This window comes from Babylonia areolata, chromosome 34 (assembly GCF_041734735.1).
Source record: "Babylonia areolata isolate BAREFJ2019XMU chromosome 34, ASM4173473v1, whole genome shotgun sequence".
In the NCBI taxonomy this organism is placed as follows: Eukaryota; Metazoa; Mollusca; class Gastropoda; order Neogastropoda; family Buccinidae; genus Babylonia; species Babylonia areolata.
Window position 1 is genome coordinate 19,061,828 of NC_134909.1, and position 24,510 is coordinate 19,086,337.

Here is a 24,510-nt window from a genome sequence, read left to right on the forward strand (position 1 = left end):
CTTCTTGAAAATAGGGGTGACGTGCGCTGTTCTGGTACTCGGCCTTCCTCCAAGGACTTGTGGAAGATGGTGCAGATGGGTGCTGCCAGTTGGTCTGCTGTTCAGTTCAGCAAGGAGGAGAGGGGGTATGCCGTCTGGGCCAGCTGCCTTGTTTGTCTTTAGACCTTTGAGAAGACGCCCTGCTTCTTCCTTCGTGATTGTTATGTCCATCAAGGTATCTTCTAGGTCAAAGTGGGGTGGTGGTGGCAGATCCCCCTCTGGTTCACACGTGAATACGCTCTGAAAGAAACTGCCAGTGTCTGGGCCTTCTCCGGCGCTATCTGTTTTGGCGGTTGATCCGTTTTCCTTTTTCAAGTTGGGATCAGAGATGCCAGTTCTCGTGCTTGTCTTGGATTTGACATAAGACTGACCAGAAGGACTTTGGGTTCAGTTGCCTTTGGCCGGCTTGCCTGGCTACAGTCGCTCCCATTCTGATTTTTGCCTTTCTGCAACATGATTTCTTGCTGCCCGTTCAGTGCTGCCGTGCGTGCCCTGGCGTACTCCATATAGTCCAGTCCGCTGCTTTGGGTTTGCAGCCACCTGCGATACAGTTTGTGTTTTTTCCTCACTGCTTTCAGGGTTTCTCCATTTCTTCTTATTTCTGCCAGGTTTGGTTTGCGGCAGAACAAATTGCTGCTTGGCTTCCCTGATCCTTGTTTCCCACGCAGCGCGGCTCCTCTTCCCAGTCGATCTCCCCAAAGAACTGACGTCCTAATCTGTGTGTAATCTGCCTTATTGTATCTGAAATATTCTTCTTTTCTGTTCTGGGGATATTTTCAGTGCCAGGTCCACTAGCTAGCAGGGTGACATGGGCGAGTTTTCCAAGTGCTCCTGTTCTCATGATGTCCAATACTATGTCCTCTCTGTTTGTCAGTGAATACCAGGTCATCATTGTTGGCCGTTTCGGAACCTTGGTGGCGTCATCTGGTGCTGGACGAGGGCTGAGAGCGTCTTTGGTCAGTTGCCTTGTAGAAGATCCGGATGCTGCCTGTCCTTCTCCAGCTGTGCTCCTCACTCTCACGTGCACGCGCACTTGAACACACACACACACGCGCGCGCGCGCACGCAAACACACGCACTCGGGGGGCGAGGGGGGACAGAGAAGAAGAAGGGACTATTGACACGGGGGACTACCGACACAGGGTAGTATTGACACGATCATGAATTAATGTATTGGTTATAAGACAATTTCGGGTAAAAAGACACACATGTAGAACTTCCGGTTTGTGTTCAGCTGGAAGCGTGAAAAGAAGGAGCACCGGAGAAGAAGCTAAAAAGGCACAACTTCACAGCTTTGCGTGTCCACAATGGCAGCGACAGAAGTGGAAGATTTAGCCGCTCTTGTGGGCATAGAAATTTTGCCAGACAGTGCCAGCGAAGAGCAGATTGTGTCGCATCATTCAGAGGAAGAATTGAAGGAAAAGCCACAGATACCCGCGGCTGACGCGAAAACGAAGGAGTCCGAGACCCATGATGGTATGGAAAGAAGTGTTTATTATTCATTTATTTTAGTTAGTGTTACGCGGCTATATATATACATAGATAGATAGATAGATAGATAGGTATATGGTATTGTCGCACGTTAGCATCCCAATATATATATTTATATATCTCCACATTTTTCCCCTCCACTCTTCTGCTTGACTGGCAGAGACTGAGTGAACGTCCACTACTAATCATTCCGTCTTGAACTTGAAGGGAAAAATTGTGGATGTTGCCATTAATTCTCGAGTTCAGTTCAGTTCAGTTTTTTTTTTCCTTTATATATATATATATATATATATATATATATATATATATATATATATATTTTTTTTTTTTGTCAAGACCTGACAAAGCACGTGGGTTACACTGCTGGTCTGGCGTCTGCTTCACAGATATGGTGTTGCATATAATATGGAAACTCAGTTACTCAAGGTGTCACATATATACGCTGCACCACATCTGCCTGACCAGCACCCTAACCCAATGCGCCTAGTCAGGCCTTCAGGGAAAACAAAAAGAAATGAAGTAAAATATAAGTAGATTAAAAAGTAATTAAATTAATGAATTGATGAATTAGAATGGTAAATGTGCTCTCAAATATTCAACTGGTGTGTAAAATTTTTATTCAGAAACGATGCAAAAACATATAATAAAGCCATTGCAGCATGCTGCAAAGATCGCCTCCAATCAAAGCTTGTGTTCGGTTACTTATGAATTTGAGAATGATATTGTGATCGTGATAAGACTAAGAGGCATTGCAAATTAAACCCGGAACTTCATCAGAAAATGAACGCACATGCTGATTTTTAAGACAGACATTATGTGGGAAAGGGTGATTAATGACTCCTCAGACTAAAAAAAATTGACCTTCGGAAAGTCAGCAAACCAACTACACTTCCTGACTGAATAACCATGTATGCATATGATGTACATTTATTATATGTGTATGCATACATCTTACATGTGTATCATGTGTATGAACTTTGGTGTGCGTGTGTATACATGTGTGTGTGTGTGTGTGTGTGTGTGTGTGTGTGTGTGCTAGCTTTCAGTGCTTTGCTTTCATGTATAAATTATACAAAATTAATTTTGATAATACTGCACAAGTACACTGTTTATATTTTTGCTCTTGAAACAGATATTCCTATTGCAAATGTATATTTTGTTCCAACTTAATTCAAGTGGCAGGGTAAAAAAGTGACATTTGCACTGTATTCAGTGATTCACAGTTTCACCGTGTGGCACTGTGACACTGACAGGTGTTTAAGTGTGACAGGTGTACTGTATTCCCTGTGTTGCACTGTGACAGTTGCACTGTATTCCCTGTGTGGCACTGTGACAGTTGCACTGTATTCCCTGTGTGGCACTGTGACAGTTGCACTGTATTCACTGTGTGGCACTGTGACAGTTGCACTGTATTCCCTGTGTGGCACTGTGACAGTTGCACTGTATTCCCTGTGTGGCACTGTGACAGTTGCACTGTATTCACTGTGTGGCACTGTGACAGTTGCACTGTATTCACTGTGTGGCACTGTGACAGGTGCACTGTATTCACTGTGTGGCACTGTGACAGGTGCACTCACTGCATTCCATGTGAGGCACTGTGACAGTTGCACTGTACACTTTCCCTGTGACAGTTGCACTGTATTCACTGTGTGGCACTGTGACAGTTGCACTGTATTCACTGTGTGGCACTGTGACAGTTGCACTGTATTCCCTGTGACAGTTGCACTGTATTCACTGTGTGGCACTGTGACAGTTGCACTGTATTCACTGTGTGGCACTGTGACATTTGCACTGTATACATTCCCTGTGACAGTTGCACTGTATTCACTGTGTGGCACTGTGACATTTGCACTGTATTCACTGTGTGGCACTGTGACAGTTGCACTGTATTCACTGTGTGGCACTGTGACAGTTGCACTGTATTCACTGTGTGGCACTGTGACAGTTGCACTGTATTCCCTGTGACATTTGCACTGTATTCACTGTGTGGCACTGTGACAGTTGCACTGTACACTCTCCATGTGACAGTTGCACTGTATTCACAAGTTGCACTGTATTCACTGTGTGGCACCGTGACAGTTGCGCTGTATTCACTGTGTGGCACTTTAACATACGGCAATTTTGGGAAGGTGGCAGAATGGTTAAGATGCTGAGTTACCAATATAGAGAGTCTGACTGTGAGGGTGTGGGTTTGAATCCTGCTCCTGCCCTTTCTCCCAGTTTTGACGGGAAAATCAAACTGATCGTCAGGTCATTCAAATGAGACGATAAACCGAGTTCCCTTGTGCAGCACGCGCTTGGCACACTGAAAAAGAATCCATGGCAACGAGGGTGTTGTCCTCTGGCAAAATTCTGTAAAAAAAAAAAAAAAAAAAAAAAAAAATCCACTCTGATAGGTACACTAATACATGCACTTGAGGCCTAACTAAGCACGTTGGGTTATGCTGCTACAGTGCTAGTCAGGCATCTGCCTAGCAGATGTGGTGTGGTGTATATATGGATTTGTCCAAACGCAGTGACACCCCCTTGAGAACTGAAACTGGAACTAAACTGAAACTTTAACAGGTGCCGAGTCCGGATCCAATGGAAGCCCCCATGATAGCAGTGTGGAGGTCACGCTGTCTGCCCTGGAGGCAGAGTTTGCCAGCAGATACACCTCACAGGACGCGGAGTTCATGTCCATGCTGTCCACTCCCATCCTGCCCCCTCCCTGCATCACCTCCTGGTGGACCAACCACCATGGGGACAGGTCAGTGACAGTGTGGACACAGTGTGCTGAATAATAATATTGATAATGATAATAGATCAAATAATGATGATGATGATGATTGATAATAATACTCTGAGGGAGATGCTCACTCAGTCTGGCTCCATGACTAAGCAAATTATTGTCATCTGTAGAGGGCTTAGCAAATTATTGTCGTCAGTAGGGGGCTTTCTATGTCCGTGTTGTATATGGTGTCGTAGGCTAGACTGTACATTGAATCAGAACAGGCACTTCTGTATACCACAGAAGCTACTCTGCAGCAGAGCAGAGTCTCTTCTGGTTTGTGGCCTCTTGGCAGCTTAACCTCGATGGTTCTCTGTAGACTGCTGATGCTGGGACTGTGACAGATGAACTCATGTGTGCCAGCAAAAAAATCGTCAGCGCCTAAAGCCCATTCGATAAATCATAGCAGTAGTGCTAAACCCACTCCCCTTACCATTCCCGAACTTCAAACTATGGCCTCCTCTGATACAGCAGACAATACTCCAGCTTGGAATTTTTTTTTTCATTGCGAAAGTGCAGGATCTGTGTTTGCCATTACTGGTGCTTGTTCAAGTCGGCTCAAGTCTCAAGTCATTAAAAGTGCCAGGGAAGTGTGCATTTAGGGTTGTTGGCTTAAAGAGGAAGAATACAGGTGATCAAAGATTCAAAAGATAAGCATTAATTATGCATGATGTGGAGTTTGCAAGATATAATCCCGTATCATACCGCTTTTATCTGTCTGACCGGTCCAATGTTCTTTCTGTTTGTGGGCTTTCATCCTCCCCTTCCGACGTACAGTTTGGTGTGCCACGAGGCTCCATGCTTCGGCCCATTCTGTTTGTTCTCTATACACAACCGATTTCCACCATTCTGAATCATCATTCATTGTCCCACCATAGCTTTTCGGATGACAACCAGCTGTGTCTGTTGGGACCTCCGTCTCTCCTTCCCTCTCTCATTGACTCTACTCAGGCCTGCATCTCTGATCTGAAGATATGGATGACTGAAAACAAGCTTGAATTGAATGAGGATAAAACTGAAATCATGATTATCACCCTAGAAAGACGTTGCCACTCAGTCTCTCTTCATTCCTCAGTCTCCCTCAGTGGCACCGACATTCCTCTTTCTTCTTCTGTCCACAATCTTGGTGTCATTCTCGACCAGTCTCTTTCCTATCAGCAGCATGTTGGAAATATAAGCAAACTGTGTTACTTTGAAATTCACAGAATTGCATCCATTCGTCATCTCCTGACTGAAGATGAAATCAAAACTCTCCTCTGTGTCTTTGTGCTGTCCCGCCTGGATTATTGTAATTGTGGTTCACCCAGCTACCTCATTGCTAGGCTTCAGAATAGTTTTCAATGATGTTTGATATCTTGTGTTCAATTTTCCCCTTTTGATATTTACATATATATTCTATTTGTAAATGCCTAGGGCTTATGTTCAAGATTAGGCGTAAATGCTCATGATAATAATAATAATAATAATAATACTACTACTAATAATAATGGTCGAAGGTTCTTACAAAATTGGGAAACTGTCCATGTAAGTCTTTACAAGGTCCATATATATATATGGCATAACCTAAAGTCCCTAGCAACCCTTAGGCACATTTCTTACACGCTAGTTAGGAGAGGTTATCACGAGACACGCTCGGAAGGCGTAGCTAGGTTCTCGCGAGTCAAGGCTAGGTAACCTTCGCTGCAACTTTGCTGTGAGGTAAGGATTTGAATCTACTTCCCGTCTCGTATTCGTTTCTTTGCGCTTGTACTCCTCGCCCTCGCCACTCACTCTCTCGCCACTAGTTGCACCACTTCAAAGTACAAAACAAGCGCAAGTGCTTCTTGCACGCCGAATTCGTACCTGTCCCGTTTCACCAGGGTTCAGCAGGCTGAGGGTTTAGAAAGAGTGGACTGTGAAAAGGACATTTATACAATCATGAAAATCATTTTTGTTAGCTCTTAGTTAAAAAAAAACAAACCACTCCCCAGTGCCAAATATTTTAGATGCGTGCTCTCAGTCACAGGCTTCGGTTCATGTCAAAACAGCGCAGTGGACTTGTTCACTTCAAACTGGGTCAGGGGGCACAGGTTAGTCATTGTTTTCGTGGGACTAAAGTAGCCTATGGTGGTGCACTGTGAGGTTGCCTGTGGCGATGAAATATTCAAGTAATGGACAGTAGCGACGGGCGCAATAGCCGAGTGGTTAAAGCGTTGGACTGTCAATCTGAGGGTCCCGGGTTCGAATCACGGTGACGGCGCCTGGTGGGTAAAGGGTGGAGATTTTTACGATCTCCCAGGTCAACATATGTGCAGACCTGCTAGTGCCTGAACCCCCTTCGTGTGTATATGCAAGCAGAAGATCAAATACGCACGTTAAAGATCCTGTAATCCATGTCAGCGTTCGGTGGGTTATGGAAACAAGAACATACCCAGCATGCACACCCCCGAAAACGGAGTATGGCTGCCTACATGGCGGGGTAAAAACGGTCATACACGTAAAAGCCCACTCGTGTGCATACGAGTGAACGCAGAAGAAGAAGAAGAAGAAGGACAGTAGCTGTATACCAAATTTACCTTCCTTTTCTGTGTCTTTTACTTTTATTCTCTTTCTTCCATTGCTTTCCCTTCCCCCCCACTCCCAGTGATGGTGGTGATGACGGAGGAAGGTGGCAGAATGGTTAAGACGCTCAGCTGCCAATACAGAGAGTCCGTGAGGGTGTGGGTTCGAATCCCGCTCTTGCCCTTTCTCCTAAGTTTGACTGGAAAATCAAACTGAGTGTCTAGTCTTTCGGATGAGACGATAAACCGAGGTCCCGTGTGCAGCACGCACTTGGCGCACTGAAAAAGAACCCATGGCAACGAGAGTGTTGTCCTCTGGCGAAATTACGTAAAATGAAATCCACTTTCATAGGTACACAAATATGTAAGCATGCACTCAAGGCCTGACTAAGCGCGTTGGGTTATGCTGCTGGTCAGGCATCTGCTCAACAGATGTGGTGTAGCGTGTATGGATTTGTCCGAACGCAGTGACGCCTCCTTGAGAAAGTGAAACTGAAACTGGTGATGATATTGTGGTTATGACAACATGAGTATCTGTCAGTGATTGATAATGTCATGATATAAGTCACCTGTCAGCGATTGGTAATGATGATATGAGTCATCTGTCACTGCAAATTTTACACAGAAATCTGTTGTGACAAAAATAAAAAGTTATGCAACAGAATACAACACAATACAACACAATGCAATACGATTCAATACAATGCAATACAGTACAGTACAATACAATACAATACAATACAGAAGCTCTCAGCCTTTATCTTGCTTTCAACTCTGCTAAAGTCAACCGTGTTTTCCAGAGAGACTGAGTGGGAGAAAGGAGGGATGAGATGGTAAACTGAATCATTCAGCGATTGATGATGATGGCTTTGGCATTTGATGATGGTTTTTTTTTGTTGTCAGTGACATTTTCCTTTCACTCACAGGTCAAGAGGTGGTGGAGGTCAAGGTTGGGGCAGGGGTCGAGGCAGGGGCAGGGGTCATCACCACAGCAACCAACATCCGTACCGGGACCGCAGGGATGACTACCATCATAGGTCACAAGATCAACGTTACCATGGTCACCATCACCGTGACAACAGGAGAGACTATTATCGTGACCGTGAACCTCATGAAAGGAGAGATCGCTCTCCTGTGCATAGAGACAGATACTAGTGAAGTGTGTGTGAAGGGAGGTGGGGGTTGGGGGTATGATGTATGTTTAGAACAGAAAAGTGACGGAAGATGTGTTCAGCTAAACACGTGAAACTCATTTCCTTAGCAACCAATAACATTCAGCCCTTTTGTGTGTGTGTGTGTGTGTGTGTGTGCAGCGCACTTTATACTATAGTGTGTTTCCATGAGTGCTTGAGCAGGTTAGTAATCATTGAGGTTATCATGTATGCAGCATTATGCTTGCTGCACAATCAAAGAAAAAAAGAAGAAAAAAGGAGTGCCCAAGGCATTATGTGTGTGTTTTAATATATGCCTGCTTGTGTGTTCATAGCATGATTTGGTATGCATTGTACGTGCGTATGTTGATTTACGTACTCAGGAAGTGTGAATGATTTTTTTTTTTTTATGATAGTTGTACAAAGATACGACAGGCGCAATAGGCGAGTGGTTAAAGCGTTGGACTGTCAATCTGAAGGTCCCGGGTTCAAATCACGGTGACAGCGCCTGGTGGGTAAAGGGTGGAGATTTTTACGATCTCCCAGGTCAACATATGTGCAGACCTGCTAGTGCCTGAACCCCCTTCGTGTGTATATGCAAGCAGAAGATCAAATACGCATGTTAAAGACCCTGTAATCCATGTCAGCGTTCGATGGGTTATGGAAACAAGAACATACCCAGCATGCACACCCCCGAAAACGGAGTATGGCTGCCTACATGGCGGGGTAAAAATGGTCATACACGTAAAAGCCCACTCGTGTGCATACGAGTGAACGCAGAAGAAGAAGAGTACAAAGACACACTCTGTGCAAGAATCTGTGTCAGGGGGGATGGAAGGGGGGCTCATGGAGGGGTGGTGGTTTAGAGTTGGGGGTGGGACATAGTACTGTACGGGAGATGCAGGCAGAAGCTGCAGGCAGCGTCAGATGACCCAGCAGTGAGAACAACAGTGAGAGTGAGGGGCTCATTGGCATTCCGCTCTTTCTGCTACTTCTGTTTCTGTCTCGGTGTTCATTTTGTTGTTGTTGTTTTTGGTTTTTTTTTTGGGGGGGGGGGGGGGGGGTTGTGTGTGTGTGTGTGTGTGTGTTTCTTCAGATTCTACAGGATCACTGTTGACAGTGTTTTCAGCCTTAATGAGGCCATGTTTGGTCGGCTGGGCTGTAAGCAATAGTGATGTGTAGATAAATGTTTGAGGGTGATCTGCGTCCCAAGGAGTGCAACAGCTGAGTGGTTGAAGCGCTGGACTTTCAATTTGAGGGTCCTGATCCTGGGTTTAAATCCCTGTCATGGCACTTGATGGGTAGAGGGTGGAGATGTTTATTATTTTTTTTATCTTCCCAGGTCAACAGATGTGCAGACCTGCCAGTGCCTGAACCACCTTCATGTGTTTACGCATGCAGAAGATCAAATACGCACATTAAGGATCCTGTAATCCATGCCAGCGTTCTGTAGGTTATGGAAACAAAAAACAGACCCGGCATGCGCCCCCCCCCCCCCACCCCCCCCCCCCTACCCCCAACCCCTGAAAACAGAGCATAACTGCCTACGTGGCAGGGTTAAAAAACAGTCATGCATATAAAAGCCCACTCGTGTACGACATGAGTGAATGTGGGAGTCACAGCACATGACCGAAGAAGATCTGAGTCCCCCCCCCCCCCATCTATACCCTCCTCCCCACACCCCCACAAGGTCCTGGTACTTCATTAGCAGTGTTTAGTTGTTGCTTTACTGGGGGTGAGTGTCTTTTTCTTTGAAAACTTTGTTTAACCATCACCACACCTCGTGGGTGAAAATTACCCATGTTCTCAGATAAATCTTTTTTTTTTTTTCAGGCTTTGCTACTATTTAAATGAAATTTGATGACTTTATCCAAGAATGATTTTTTCCATATCCGCACCAAACATGTTGTTGCTTTGTTTGTTTAATGATGAAATGTATTATTCAGACTGATAAGGAATTGAATTTGTCCAAGGAATTATTTATGTGCAGGCATGAGCATACCACAAAGAATTAGTCTTAATGTTTTTTAGTGTGACATTGTTGGTGTTTTAAGAGCTGTATTTTGTGAGTGAGGAGGAGCATGCTATGAAAAGACTGCATATGTTGTGTAAGTTGTGAATTAAAAATTAAAAAAAAAGAAGTCAAAAATTGATAGAGAGTACATGCGTTTGTTGTGAGTCACTTTTGAGGGAGTATACTGCAGTATATAAAGAGATCGTTTTATACGTTGTGTGAGTCACTTTCAGGGAGTACAATGCAGTATACATAGAGAGTGCATGTGTTTGTTCCTGTGTGAATCAATTTGAGGGAGTGTTATGCAGTTTATAAAGAGTGCACATGTGTGAGTCAATTTGAGAGAGTATGATGCAGTTTTTGTATAAAGAGTGTACACGAGTGAGTCACCTTGAGTGAGTGTAATGCAGTATATAAAGAGTATCAGTGTGTGAGTCACTTTGAGGGAGTATAATTTAGTACATAAAGAGTGTACATATAGGTTACTTGGAGGGATAGAATTTTGCATATCAAGAGTGTGTGAGTCACTTTGCAGTATATAAAGAGAGAACATGTGTAAGTGGTGTGAGTCTGGAAGAATAGCAAAAACAAGGAACTGGTCAGTAAATGATGCTGGACACCAAGGAACTGCTTCCAATGAACTTATTCTGTTTGGCTTGTCTTTATTTGTGGTAAACATACACATAGATATATACACACTCTTCTGAATCTCTGTCTCTGCCAGTCTGTCTGTCTGCCTCTCTGTTTGCCTTCCTCCCTCTGTCTGTCTGTTCCTCTGTGTGTGTGTGTGTGTGTGTGTGTGTGTGTGTGTGTGTGATTTAATTTATGTAGCTCCTTCCAATATAAAACATGCGCGATGTCACTGTACATTGTTTTTTGTTGTTTTTTTGTTTTTGTTTTTTTTTTCAAATGAAGAGTAAAGTATACATTTAAACAATTAACAACTGTAAAACATAACCCTGCATGGACATCAGTCCAACCAAACACCTGGATGTAATCTAACCCAGTATAGACATCCAACCAAATACAACAGGCTGTGGAACAACAAAGGCATCAGGCTCAGCATCAAAATCAAAACCTATAGAGCTGTTGCGCTGACCACCTTGTTGTACTGCTGTGAAACATGGACGACGTGTTCATCCTCCAGTATTCTGAGCCAAAGAGCAGTGTGGAATGTACTACATTATGTATGTCATTGCATGCACTACACAATGCTACTCAAAAGTCATAGCATGCGAATACAATACTACATAAAGGCATAAGCGTGGTAATGATAAGATACACACTCACACACACACACACATACACGCACACACACACAAACAGGCACGAGCATGGTATTGATAAACGACATAGGAAAAAAAAAAACCCACACAGAACACACATACACACACACACACTCTCTCTCTCTCACGCACACTTACACATACAGATAAGCGTACATTGTGTATGTTAACAAATACTATACTGACGTGAATATAAAACAGTAAGTCTAATAAAAATACACATAGCAATAACTTGAGGAAGGGGGTGGGGGTGCTCATTGCCAAAGGAAGCATAATTCAACATATAAAATAGTATGAGAATAAAAATGTCACAGGAGAACAACATGAGAGAGAGTGAGAGACAGACAGAGGGAGAGGGTGACTCAGAGAGAGAGAGAGAGAGAGAGAATAAAATAAAACAATATCAACTAATGAGTAAATAACCTCATATTACAAGGAACATATGATAAAGAACAGCAGGTCAGTAAGGAAGACAAAGTATCATGCATTGTACCATCTAATCAACACACACACACACACACACACACACATATGAATATATTTTAATATATTATATATATATATACATATATATAAGGATTATACGCATATCGGTACACATACATCACTACATCGAATTGACAGCGAAGCAGCTGGCAACGACTGCATGAATATAACTACGTTTAACAGAAAGAAATGAAAGAACCGAAGAAGCAAACAGAAGTAACATGCATTACAAACGAATGAAATATTATAAAATAATACTTACTTCAATTCACACACATAAAAAAAAACCAGGGGTGCAATATAATATGATGAGGGGGATTCTGGGCAACCGTACACACCAAGTCAATTGGTATCAACAAAGTTGATACTGTCATAAGGTGGGAAAGATAATGTTTTTTGAAGGTAGTAGTATTGTTTAATTGTTTCTGGGAGTGAGTTCCATAGAGTGGCGCCTGAGTAAACCAAACTGGATTGGAATAAATCAATTCTTGGGGATTGGGATATGGACTTTTGGAGGATTCCTTGATGAATTTACAGAGAATTTGTGTATCAGTGTTGGTGGTGCATTTCCTGTCATAATCTTGTGCATTGTTATTCCTTTGTTGTACTCTAACCTACGGACTAGAGAGAGAGAGAGAGAGAGAGAGAGAGACTGATTTGTAAAGATCAAGGAAAGGGCCACAATGGATAAGCAAATGTGTGCTTTATTCATCCAGTCCCTGTCCTATATGGGGTCTATACTGCATAATAATACAAAACCAAACCAAAAGCATGCGCGTATGGAAAACACACTCCGATTCGCTCCAATCCAGTGAGAGAGAGAGAGGAGGGGGGAAGCGGGGGGGACGGTGGTACAGACCAACACACACACACACACACACACACACACGGGTAGCAGCCTTAAGTGACCTGCGTTGACATCTGACCTGTTTTGACCTGTGAATAATCGATGTGAGTCATGTGTGGGGTTTGTCATTGGCCTAAAGGAAAATACCTTCGAAATCAGTCTTAATTCTGTTCAGTACAAATTAAAGCAATGCAATGTTAGTGACTGAGGCAGTGATGTTCTTCAGATGGTTATATTAATTACTGGCAAAAAATTAAAGAATATTGTTGTAGAGAGAGAGAGAGAGAGAGAAAGCAAAGCAAGGGAAATAAATCTCGATCGCTAAGTTGTGCAAGATGGCGCACCTCTTTATCATAATAAAAAAATAATGAGAAATCGAAAACACCCTCGCCATCAAGCAACCCGTGCCTTTTCTAACCTTTCCTCAGATCGATCGGATAATTTATTTGGCACAAGCACCGTCGCACCTATGGGTTTGCTTATTCTCAGAATGTGTAGTGGAAGCGAACTGTGAAAAGCGAAGTGGGACGGGCGCTGCGAAGCTGGGTGTGCAGTCCGCTGCCGGTGTCTGTGTGTGTGTGTGAGTGGGCCTGAATCCGACTGGCACATCCCTCATTATGATAATCAGCCTCTGGAGAAAGATGGCGTCGCAATTCTAATGCCAGAGCCTCGCTGAAATGGAAAGGCATTTTGAGCTTTACAACTTCCCTGGTCTGTGTTGGAATTAAAGTGTATCATCCAAGGTAAGTTCCAGTGTTGAATTTCCGTTTGGCTGGGTGGGGCGAGCTGAAGTGATTTGAGGGTAGAGGAAATGGTGATTTCGGTCAGGGTTCTGGATCAACATAATGCTGTGTCTGAAGACTTGCCATGTCTGTTCCAAGACCAACGTATGTCAGTACACCAGTTCTCTTTATTTCTTCCCACCAGATCAGTTCATTTTCAAATAAACAAATGTTCCATTTCGTAAGATTTAGACTTTCAGCTGATGTCAGTAGATGCCTCGTTCTTACTGGCATAAAAAGGAAACACAAAAGAAAAAATGAAGAAAAAAATATTTGTCAGCATCCAGCATATGTATAATAATTTCTAATTACCTATTGAAGGTTCCAAATTTCATTATAAGATCCAGTTCTCTTTAAATTGACCCCCAACCCACTAAAAGAAAAAAAGAAAATGAAAAAAGACCCTGTGTGTGTGTCACTCATTGCGTGTGTGTGTGTGTGTGTGTGTGCACGTTTGTGAGAATGTGAATGTGAGCAGGCAAGAGAGTGAATGGCGTACTTCATGGTAAACAATAACACCATAAACAATTTTTGTTAATTGTTTGGATATTTTGGATAATATTTATTTGAAATTAAAGCTTTAAGTGTCATAATACAGAAAACATTTTGACCTGATGTAAAAGATAAAAAAGCAGCGTCCTCAGAGAGAAAATGGTATGTAGAGGACATATCAAGACTTGGGCAATTTTGATCAGACTTCACCTAGTATTGCTAATTCAGTAATTGAGTATACATGTGTATCTGTTTACCATTCACTGACTGTATCAAGTGTATGACAGCTATGTCTACTTGATGATTAAGTTATTGATTGTTACCACCTATGGCAGACTTTAACCTTGTGTGTACATGATTACAAATCCATATTGTCGATGAATCAGAGGACTGTCATTCTTATTTTTTCTCCAGTGGGTTACTCTATCCATATTTTTAGAAATAGACAGAGTGCTTATTCACTGGAGTGCTGGTTTGACAGAAATGTTGGAAGTTAATCAGTTTTAATGGAAAAGAAATCAGTGAAAAATTATATCAGCTGGTTCTGACCATAGACATTAATATCTCAGGGAATACTAGTGTCTTTTTTCCTGACTGGTAATTTTTATCCCTGACACTGAAATAGTGAAAAGAATCGAAAGACCAGCTTAGTGAGATCTTGTTCACTTCAGTAATCTTGACCATAAAAGAAGGGAAGCTGCCTTGGACTGGAGATGGAAAATAGCTGAAAGTAGACTAATTTTCAAAAGGGATTGAACAAGATTACTAGTTGCTGATTAACTGATTAAGAAAAAAGGGAAAGTGACTGAACAAGGAAACAATTGAATGTTAAAAAAAAAAAAGAGAAAAAAAAAGAGAGAAGGAAATGACTTGAGTGAGCCTCATTTTACATACGTTGTGAAAAAAATGCTTACAGAATGCTTAAAGATGCAGATTTGTAGCACTTATACATCTGTAAAACTCGTGTTTCAAGATGCTTTGAACATATCTGATTTATTCGACGAACAGTTTGTTGTGTGACTATCGGTTACGCCATGCAGCTGTAAAGTTCCACAAATGGCACAAGCCAGCTTTTCAACTTGAACATTGTGAATGGATGGAAACGTTTAATTAAAGATGACATCATACCAGTTGGTGTTCACTGTTGTGTACTGGGAGCTTTTTGGAAAGCTTTTTGGAAGACCACATTAAAAAAAAAAAAAATGGTTTGGAGATTTTGAACAGATTGATTGTTATGGATACTTCTATAGCATCTATCCATGGTCAGAGACCTGTCTTGAAACTTGTGCCTTGTCAGTTGTTTCACTTGTCAGTTTAACGACTTCTCTTTTACGAAGTCCTTTAAGTAATTTCCTGTAACTGTATTTAGAGGGTTTTTGGTTGTTTTTTTTGTTTTGTTTTTTTTTTCTTCCAAATTTCACCCACATTTTTACTCTCATTTGCCCAGTTTCCCCCAACCCTCCATTCATCCACATCTCCCACCCCTTCTAACCGATGATACTCAGATGTATTCATAAATACTTTAACAAAATGTCTTCAATCACCGATATGTGTGACGGGCCATTAAACAAAATTCCTTCCTTCCTTGTGCCTTGTACCTGATAAACATGGAGTCATTTGCACAACAGGCAGCCTGCTTGGGTAGATGTTTCAGTTTCAGTTTCAGTAGCTCAAGGAGGCGTCACTGCGTTCGGACAAATCCATATATACTCTACACCACATCTGCCAAGCAGATGCCTGACCAGCAGCGTAACCCAACGTGCTTAGTCAGGCCTTGAGAAAAAAAAGAAAAAAAAAGGTGAATAAATGATAGATAAGCTTACATAAATAAATAGATAAATAAATAATAATTATAAAAAAAAAGAAAAAAAAGGTAGTAGTAATAATAATAATAAAATAATAAATAAATAAATAAATAAGACAACAATGATGATAAATATTAAATAAGCAAATAAATGTAGAGCTTACTGTAAAAGGTGCCATTGGGTGCTGTGTCATTCAGGAAGGCTTCAGTCACACACTCACACAGACTTGTAACCTTTTATATGTTGACTTTTTTTCCCCCCCTTATCAAGTATTATTGTTTTCTACCCTTCCATATAAAGGGAACCAACAGATGAGACTTGACACAGTATGAAAGCAAAATCAGCACACTTTGGACAACTTTGCTAGCTAGTGTTATTTTCCAGGGAGGTGTGTGGGGACCTATTTGAATGACAGTTTACTTAAATCATTTTTATCAGTTACATGCGTTAGACTCACTGCTGTGTAGAGATATTTGCTAGTAATACAGATAGTACTGTGACAGGTTACTTGATTCATTTATTGACTCACTTGTGTAAACAAAGTGAGTCTATGTTTTAACCCGGTGTTCGGTTGTCTGTGTGTGTGTGTGTGTGTGTCTGTGTGTCCGTGGTAAACTTTAACATTGACATTTTCCCTGCAAATACTTTGTCAGTTGACACCAAATTAGGCATAAATATAGGAAAAATTCAGTTCTTTCCAGTCATCTTGTTTAAAACAATATTGCACCTCTGGGATGGGCACCAAAAAATAAAAAAATGAAGCCTAATTATATGCAAACTGCATTTACTGTTATATTTATATTTTTTGTATTCTCTAAACTTGGCACTTTGATCTGATATTCTGACCCAACAACAAGAGCAGTCATTATTATCATTTTTTTGTTCAAACAGGAACTTCTTTTGCTAAGCATGGAAGTTTTATTTCTTTTGCAAACGTTTTGGTGCCGATAGTAAAAAAAGGGAAATTACTCAGTAATTATGCTAGGGGACGTAATTTATCACAAGTGAGTCTTGAAGGCCTTGCCTCTCTTGTTATCAGTTACGTGCGTCAGGCTCTGCTCACTGCTGTGTAGAGATATTTGCTAGTAATACAAATAGTACTGTGACAGGTTACTTGATTCATTTATTTTTTTGAGTTTTAACAATATAAGTAAGACAGCATCTACTGCTGTAAATTTACCAGTAATACTAGTTACTACTAATGATGCTGTGACAGGTGACTTGATTCATTTTTATCACTAGTTAGTTACATATGTCAGACATTGTTGACTGCTTTATATCTAGTCATTTGCCACTGATAACAAATGATACTGTCATGTTTTTGGAAATGACAGTTTGATGCATAATTTCTGCAACAACAGGTTGCAATGTGTATTATCTGAATAGTTTGATGGAGCAGAAAGGCAAATTACAATAAAAAAAAAAAAAAAAAAAAAAAAGGAACATAGGCAGCATGATGACGTTTTCAGCTACAGCGTGCAGTGCCAAAGTCTAATGATGAAATGATCCAACATGGGGGCCATGTATTGCAAATGATGCAATCATCCAGCATGGCTTCCACTGCTAAATGATGTAATTCATAAGTAATCCAACGTGGTTTGGAGTGCTGCTGATGCAATTATCTAACTTGAGTGGCATGCAGTGCAAATGATGTCAGTATCCAACATGGGCGATACACAATGCCAGTGATGTCAGTATCCAGTAATGGTGAAATGCAATGCCAATGATGTCATTATCCAGTAATGGTGAAATGCAATGCCAATGATGTCGTTATCCAACATGGGTGATACGCAATGCCAATGATGTCATTATCCAGTAATGGTGAAATGCAATGCCAATGATGTCATTATCCAACATGGGTGATACGCAATGCCAGTGATGTCATTATCCAGTAATGGTGAAATGCAATGCCAATGATGTCATTATCCAACATGGGTGATGCACAATGCCAGTGATGTCATTATCCAACATGGGTGATACGCAGTGCCAATGATGTCATTATCCAGTAATGGTGAAACGCAATGCCAATGATGTCATTATCCAACATGGGTGATGCGCAATGCCACATGGGTGAAACGCAATGCCAGTGATGTCATTTTCCAACATGGGTGATAACTCAGTGCAAATGATATCATCCAACATGGATGAGACGCAGTGCAAATGATGTCATCCAACATGGGTGAAATGCAGTGCAAATGATATCATTATGATTATCCAACATGGCTTGCAGTGCTCATGATGTCATTGTGCAATATGGGTAGCATGCAGTCCTAATGATGTCAATATCCAACTTAGCTTGCAGTGTTAATGAAGTATTTATTCAACATACATGGTAAGCATTGCTAATGATGTTGATTTTATTATTATCCAACATGGTATGTAGTGCTAATGATATCATTATCCAACATGATATATTGTGCTAATGATATTGATTTTAGTTAATATCCAACATGGTATGCAGTGCTAATGACATCATTATCCAACATGGTATGTAGTGCTAATGATATTGATTTTATTATTATCCAACATGGTATGCAGTGCTAATGATATCATTATCCAACATGATATGTAGTGCTAATGATAAATTGATTTGATTATTATCCAACATGGTAATCAGTGCTTATGACATCATTATCCAACATGGTATGTAGTGCTAATGATATTGATTTTATTATTATCCAACATGGTATGCAGTGCTAATGATATCATTATCCAACATGATATGTAGTGCTAATGATAAATTGATTTGATTATTATCAAACATGGTATAAAGTGCTAATGATATCATTATCCAAATGATATGAAATGCTAATGATATTGATTTTATTATTATCCAACATGATATGCAGTGCTAATGATATCATTATCCAACATGATATGTAGTGCTAATGATAAATTGATTTGATTATTATCCAACTTGGTAATCAGTGCTAATGACATCATTATCCAACATGGTATGTAGTGCTAATGATATTGATTTGATTATTATCCAACATGATATGCAGCGCTAATGATATCATTATCCAGCATGGTATGTAGTGCTAATGATATAATTATCCAACGTGATATGTAGTGCTAATGATATTAATCTTAATATTATTCAACATGGTATACAGTGCTAATGATATCATTATCCAACATGGTATGTAGTGCTAATGATAATGATTTTATTTTTTATCTTCTTCTTCTTCTTCTGCGTTCACTCGTATGCACACGAGTGGGCGTTTACGTGTATGACCGTTTTTACCCCACCATGTAGGCAGCCATACTCCGTTTTCGGGGGTGTGCATGCTGGGTATGTTCTTGTTTCCATAACCCACCGAACGCTGACATGGATTACAGGATCTTTAACGTGCGTATTTGATCTTCTACTTGCATATACACATGAAGGGGGTTCAGGCACTAGCAGGTCTGCACATATGTTGACCTGGGAGATCGTAAAAATCTCCACCCTTTACCCACCAGGCGCCGTCACCGTGATTCGAACCCGGGACCCTCAGATTGACAGTCCAACGCTTTAACCACTCGGCTATTGCGCCCATCATTTTTTTAATTTTTTTTATCAAACATTGGTATGCTGTGCTAATGATAACATTATCCAACATGGTATGTAGTGCTTATGATAATATTACCCAACATGGTATGCAGTGCTAATGATATCAGTTATCATTATCCAACATGGTATGTAGTGGTGATGTAGTAATGATAATGATTTTATTTTATTTTTTATCCAACATGGTATGCTAATGATAGAATATCCAGCATGGTATGTTGTGCTAATGATAATAATTTTATTTTTTATCCAACATGGTATGTGTGCTAATGATAATATTATCCAGCATGGTTTGCTGTGCTGTTGACATCATAATCCAACAGGGATAGAGAAACAGTAGACACCTCCACACCATTGCTGGCGTAAAACAAATCAAACAAAATTAAAAAAAATAGTTTTTACAACTTTGGCAGGTATTACTGTCATCAATGGAGATCCAGATAGCTGATTGTCTCTGCATTGTCATGGAGAATGAGTAGAGTTGGTGGTTTTTTGACTCACTTGTGTAAGCAAAGTGAGTCTATGTTTTAACCCGGTGTTCGGTTGTCTGTGTGTGTGTCTTTGTGTCTGTGGTAAACTTTAACATTGACACCAGCCGCCGTGGCGAAGTGGTTAGCGTCGCGGACTTACGGCTGGGAGGACGCGGGTTCGAATCCCAGCGGAGGTGGGTTTTTCGGCCCGTGGCCGGCTCCTACCCAGAGTTGAGTGTGCTGTGGGCTTAAATGGGGAGACTGGGACCACACAGTCGAGTGTCATCCGCTTCAAGGATGCGTCTTTGGGTGTGTTGCTCTAATTACCTGACCAACACTGCAAGTGTCTGTATCTCTCGGGCCTGGTTAACGCCGGGATATCATTATGACAGGAAGCGTAGAGTACAGCCTTGTCACGCAGTCCCAAACCAAAATGGACCTCTATAGCAACATCGTCATCATCATCGTCATCCTCCTGCTCCTTCATCGTCATCAATATAAACAAAATAGTCTCAAAGTCTGTGGCCTTTCATGCCCTGCTCTCATGGTGACCTCAGTTTCGATACCCCTCCACTTCCGTGCTTGGGGTGAGTCCTGTCAATGTCGTCAGTGTCGGCAGATTCATGGGGGGCTGTTGTTTGAGGGACGTGGTGGCGGTCTCCACTCTGGGAGGGACGCTCACTCAGTCTGGCTCCGCGACTAAGCCATTATTGTCGTTAGTAGGGGGCTTAGTAGGTGGTGTCCTAAGTACGTTAAAACAGAACAGGCACCACTGAACACCACCGAAGTGACTCAGCAGCAGTGCAGGGTCTCCTCTGGTGTGTGGCCTCCTGGCGACCTAACATCGATGGTTCCCTGTGGACTGCCGACGCTGGGACTGCGACGGACGAACCCGGGTGTGGTTGTGTATGGGGGAATCTAAAAATGAGCGGCGTGGGAGTAATGCCACTGAAACGGTGCAGATGATGGGGCAGCAAAAAAAACAAAAAACAAAAAACAAAAAAAACAAAAAAAAAACCTTTAACATTGACATTTTCTCTGCAAATACTTTGTCAGTTGACATCAAATTAGGCATAAAAATAGGAAAAATTCAGTTCTTTCCAGTCATCTTGTTTAAAACAATACTGCACCTCTCGGATGGGCACCAAAAAAAAAAAAAAAAAAAAAAAAAAAAAAAGAAGCCTAATTATATGCAAACTGCATTTACTGTTATATTTATATTTTTTGTATTCTCTAAACTTGGCACTTTGATCTGATATTCTGACCCAACAACAAGAGCAGTCATTAATATCATTTTTTTTTGTTCAAACAGGAATTTCTTTTGCTAAGCATGGAAGTTTTATTTATTTTGCAAACGTTTTGGTGCAGATAGTAAAAAAGGGAAATTACTCTGTAATTAATGCTAGGGGACTTAATTTGCCACAAGTGAGTCTTGAAGGCCTTGCCTCTCTTGTTGTTGTTGTTGTTGTTGTTTTTAAACTAGAGAAACAAAGCACTCCCTTTCTTTGTTAATCTTCTTTCATCTTTGTTTGATCTGGAGCTTAAAGCGCCAACAAGTCTTCTCCAGTTTGATGGCGTGGAGAGCCTTGGCCAAAGGAATGATTAAGCGCTTATAGTTTTTAGAGGCGTTTGATTGGCTGAGAGCGGGTGGGCCCGTCTTTTCACTGTTAGCCGTGCGAAATTTGGCCAAGCAGAGCAAACCAATAGGCCTAGTTTGCATCAGTTTGACATGGTAAGTATATTTAACACCAAACATGGAGTATAATACAAACTCCTCCTATTTGTTTGAAAATTTAAAACAAGCAGACAACAGTGACCGTGACTTTGGGTATTGGTCTACTATCACCAGTCCAAAAATGTAGTTTAAACTGTTCTAGGAAAACTTAAGGTGAAAAAAAAAAAGAAGAAGAAAAAAAGAAGAAGAAGAAGAAGAAATACTGTGATTTACATAGATTGTGAGTGTTTCACAGAAGCATTGTACAAACAGAACTCTGTTGTCTTGTCTTGTCTTGTCTTGTCTTGTCTTACATAACATCGGTTGAAAATTCATTGACATTGGTGCAACAGATGGACATGGTCATGATGGTCAAACTGAAAGCATCGTCTCTAGATTGAAATTGAAGGTCAGATACCAAAGGTCAAGGTCACAACAGGGTCACATGATCAGAAACAAGCTTATAACCTGAACAAGAGCTGAGATGAGTTCTTGTTGCTTTTGATCAGTCTTCATCGACGGGCGCAATAGCCGAATGGTTAAAATGTTGGACTTTCAGTCTGAGGGTCCCGGGTTCAAATCACGGTGACGGCGCCTGGTGGGTAAAGGGTGGAGATTTTTACGATCTCCCAGGTCAACATATGTGCAGACCTGCTAGTGCTTGAACCCCCTTCGTGTGTATATGCAAGCAGAAGATCAAATACGCATGTTAAAGATCCTGTAATCCATGTCAGCGCTCGGTGGGTTATGGAAACAAGAACATACCCAGCATGCACACCCCCGAAAACGGAGTATGGCTGCCTACATGGTGGGGTAAAAACGGTCATACACGTAAAAGCCCACTCGTGTGCATACGAGTGAACACAGAAGAAGAAGAAGAAGAAGATAAGTCTTCATCAAATGTGCTATCGATATAAATAAAGTTCTCTGTCTTCTTCTTCATCATCATCACCTTATTCTTGTTGTATTATTATTATTAAATGCAACACAGTAACTGGTGGAGGTGAGAGGAAGTAAAACCCTGAATATTGAGTCATAGTTGGTGGTCAAAGTTCAAGGTCACAACATGGATTAATGGATATATATAACAGTGCACAGTCCAAAATCAGAGCTTGGGTTTTTCATTTTATTTTCATCCAACATGGTACAACAATGCTTGGCTATGGCCATGGCCATGGCCATATATATACTACTATATCTTTGGGACGTTCTGGTTAGAGGTCAGAGGTCAAAGGTCAAATGCAATTAGAATCTGCTTTGTACTGCCTGTCCTTCACCCCCGCTTTTGGAATTCCGTTCTTCTATTCACTTCTCAGATACAGTTTATGACTATTATTTTTTGATGCTGAAAAGCTTTAAAAGAAAAATACAAACTTGTGTGAAAAGGTTTATTTCCTTTCATTAAAATTAAATACTTGATAGAAATTGTTCAGTATAGTTTGTACTGATGTGACCATGAGGAGTCAATAGTTTATTTCATCGTCATGACGTTGAATCTATCTTAGTTAAATCCAGTGTCACCATTTGGTATGAATAGTTTATTCCAGTTTCACCATCAGGAATGAATTGTTTATTCCAGTGACACCATTAGGAACCAGAAGTAATCAATAGTTTATTCCAGTTTCGCCATTAGGAATCAATAGTTCATTCCAGTGTCACCATTAGGAATCAATAGTTTATTCCAGTTTCATCATTTGGAATAAACAGTTTTTTCCAGTGTCACCATTAGGAATCAGTTATTCCAGTGTCACCATTAGGAATCAATAGTTTATTCCAGTGTCACCATTAGGAATCAATAGTTTATTCCAGTGTCACCATTAGGAATCAGTAGTTTATTCCAGTGTCACCATTAGGAATCCGTAGTTTATTCCAGTGTCATCATTAGGAATCAGTAGTGATCAATAGTTTATTCCAGTTTAGCCATTAGGAATCAATAGTTCTTTCCAGTGTCACCATTAGGAATCAATAGTTTATTCCAGTTTCATCATTTGGAATAAACAGTTTTTTTCCAGTGTCACCATTAGGAATCAGTTATTCCAGTGTCACCATTAGGAATCCGTAGTTTATTCCAGTGTCACCATTAGGAATCAATAGTTTATTCCAGTGTCACCATTAGGAATCAATAGTTTATTCCAGTGTCACCATTGGGAATCAGTAGTAACCAATAGTTTATTCCAGTGTCACCATTAGGAATCAGTAGTTTATTCCATTGTCACCATTAGGAATCAGTAGTTTATTCCAGTGTCACCATTAGTAATCAGTAGTTTATTCCAGTGCCACCATTAGGAATCAATAGTTTATTCCAGTGTCACCATTGGGAATCAGTAGTAATCAATAGTTTATTCCAGTGTCACCATTAGGAATCAATAGTTTATTCCAGTGTCACCATTAGGAATCAATAGTTTATTCCAGTGTCACCATTAGGAATCAGTAGTGATCAATAGTTTATTCCAGTGTCACCATTAGGAATAAATAGTTTATTCCAGTGTCACCATTAGGAATAAATAGTTTATTCCAGTGTCACCATTTGGAATCAGTAGTTTATTCTGATGCCATCATTTGGAATCAGTAATTCATTCCACAGGAACGAATAGTTCATTCCAGCATGAGCACAAAGAATGATCAGATCAGTGGTTTATTCGGATGTCATCATTTGGATTCAATAGCTGATTTCAGAGGAATATTGAGAAATTGATGATGATGATGACAGATGATTGGCAATGAAGAGTCATGGTATGCAGGCATGATGAGGAAGCAATGATGATGATGATGACAGATGGACAGACGATGAAAGGCATGGCATGCAGACATGACGAGGAATCAATGATGATGATGATGATGATGATGATGACAGATGGACAGACGATGAGAGGCATGTTATGCAGACATGATGAGAAATCAATGATGATGATGATGATGACAGATGGACAGATGATGAGAGGCATGGTATGCCTTTGCAGAGAATGATGAGGAATTGATGATGATGATGATGATGATGATGACAGATGGACAGACGATGAGAGGCATGGTATACAGACATGACGAGGAATCGATGATGATGATGATGACT

The 24,510-nt window shown here is 40.9% G+C and overlaps 2 protein-coding genes across 2 annotated transcripts in view; both read left to right on the top strand.

The window, feature by feature from the left end:
* The first annotated feature begins 1,261 nt into the window (after positions 1–1,261).
* LOC143277636 (uncharacterized) lies at positions 1,262–10,623 on the top strand. The gene is made up of 3 exons (XM_076582524.1): positions 1,262–1,515; positions 4,096–4,279; positions 7,767–10,623. The coding sequence occupies exons 1-3, from the start codon at positions 1,347–1,349 to the stop codon at positions 7,993–7,995; spliced, it is 582 nt and encodes a 193-aa protein (XP_076438639.1). The 5' UTR covers positions 1,262–1,346; the 3' UTR covers positions 7,996–10,623.
* A 2,463-nt stretch (positions 10,624–13,086) lies between these two features.
* Positions 13,087–24,510, top strand: part of LOC143277640 (uncharacterized) — a 60,570-nt gene continuing 49,146 nt past the window's right edge. The window contains exon 1 of the mRNA XM_076582528.1: positions 13,087–13,367. The gene's annotated coding sequence lies outside the window, so the exon portion shown is untranslated. The remainder of the gene's footprint in view (positions 13,368–24,510) is intronic.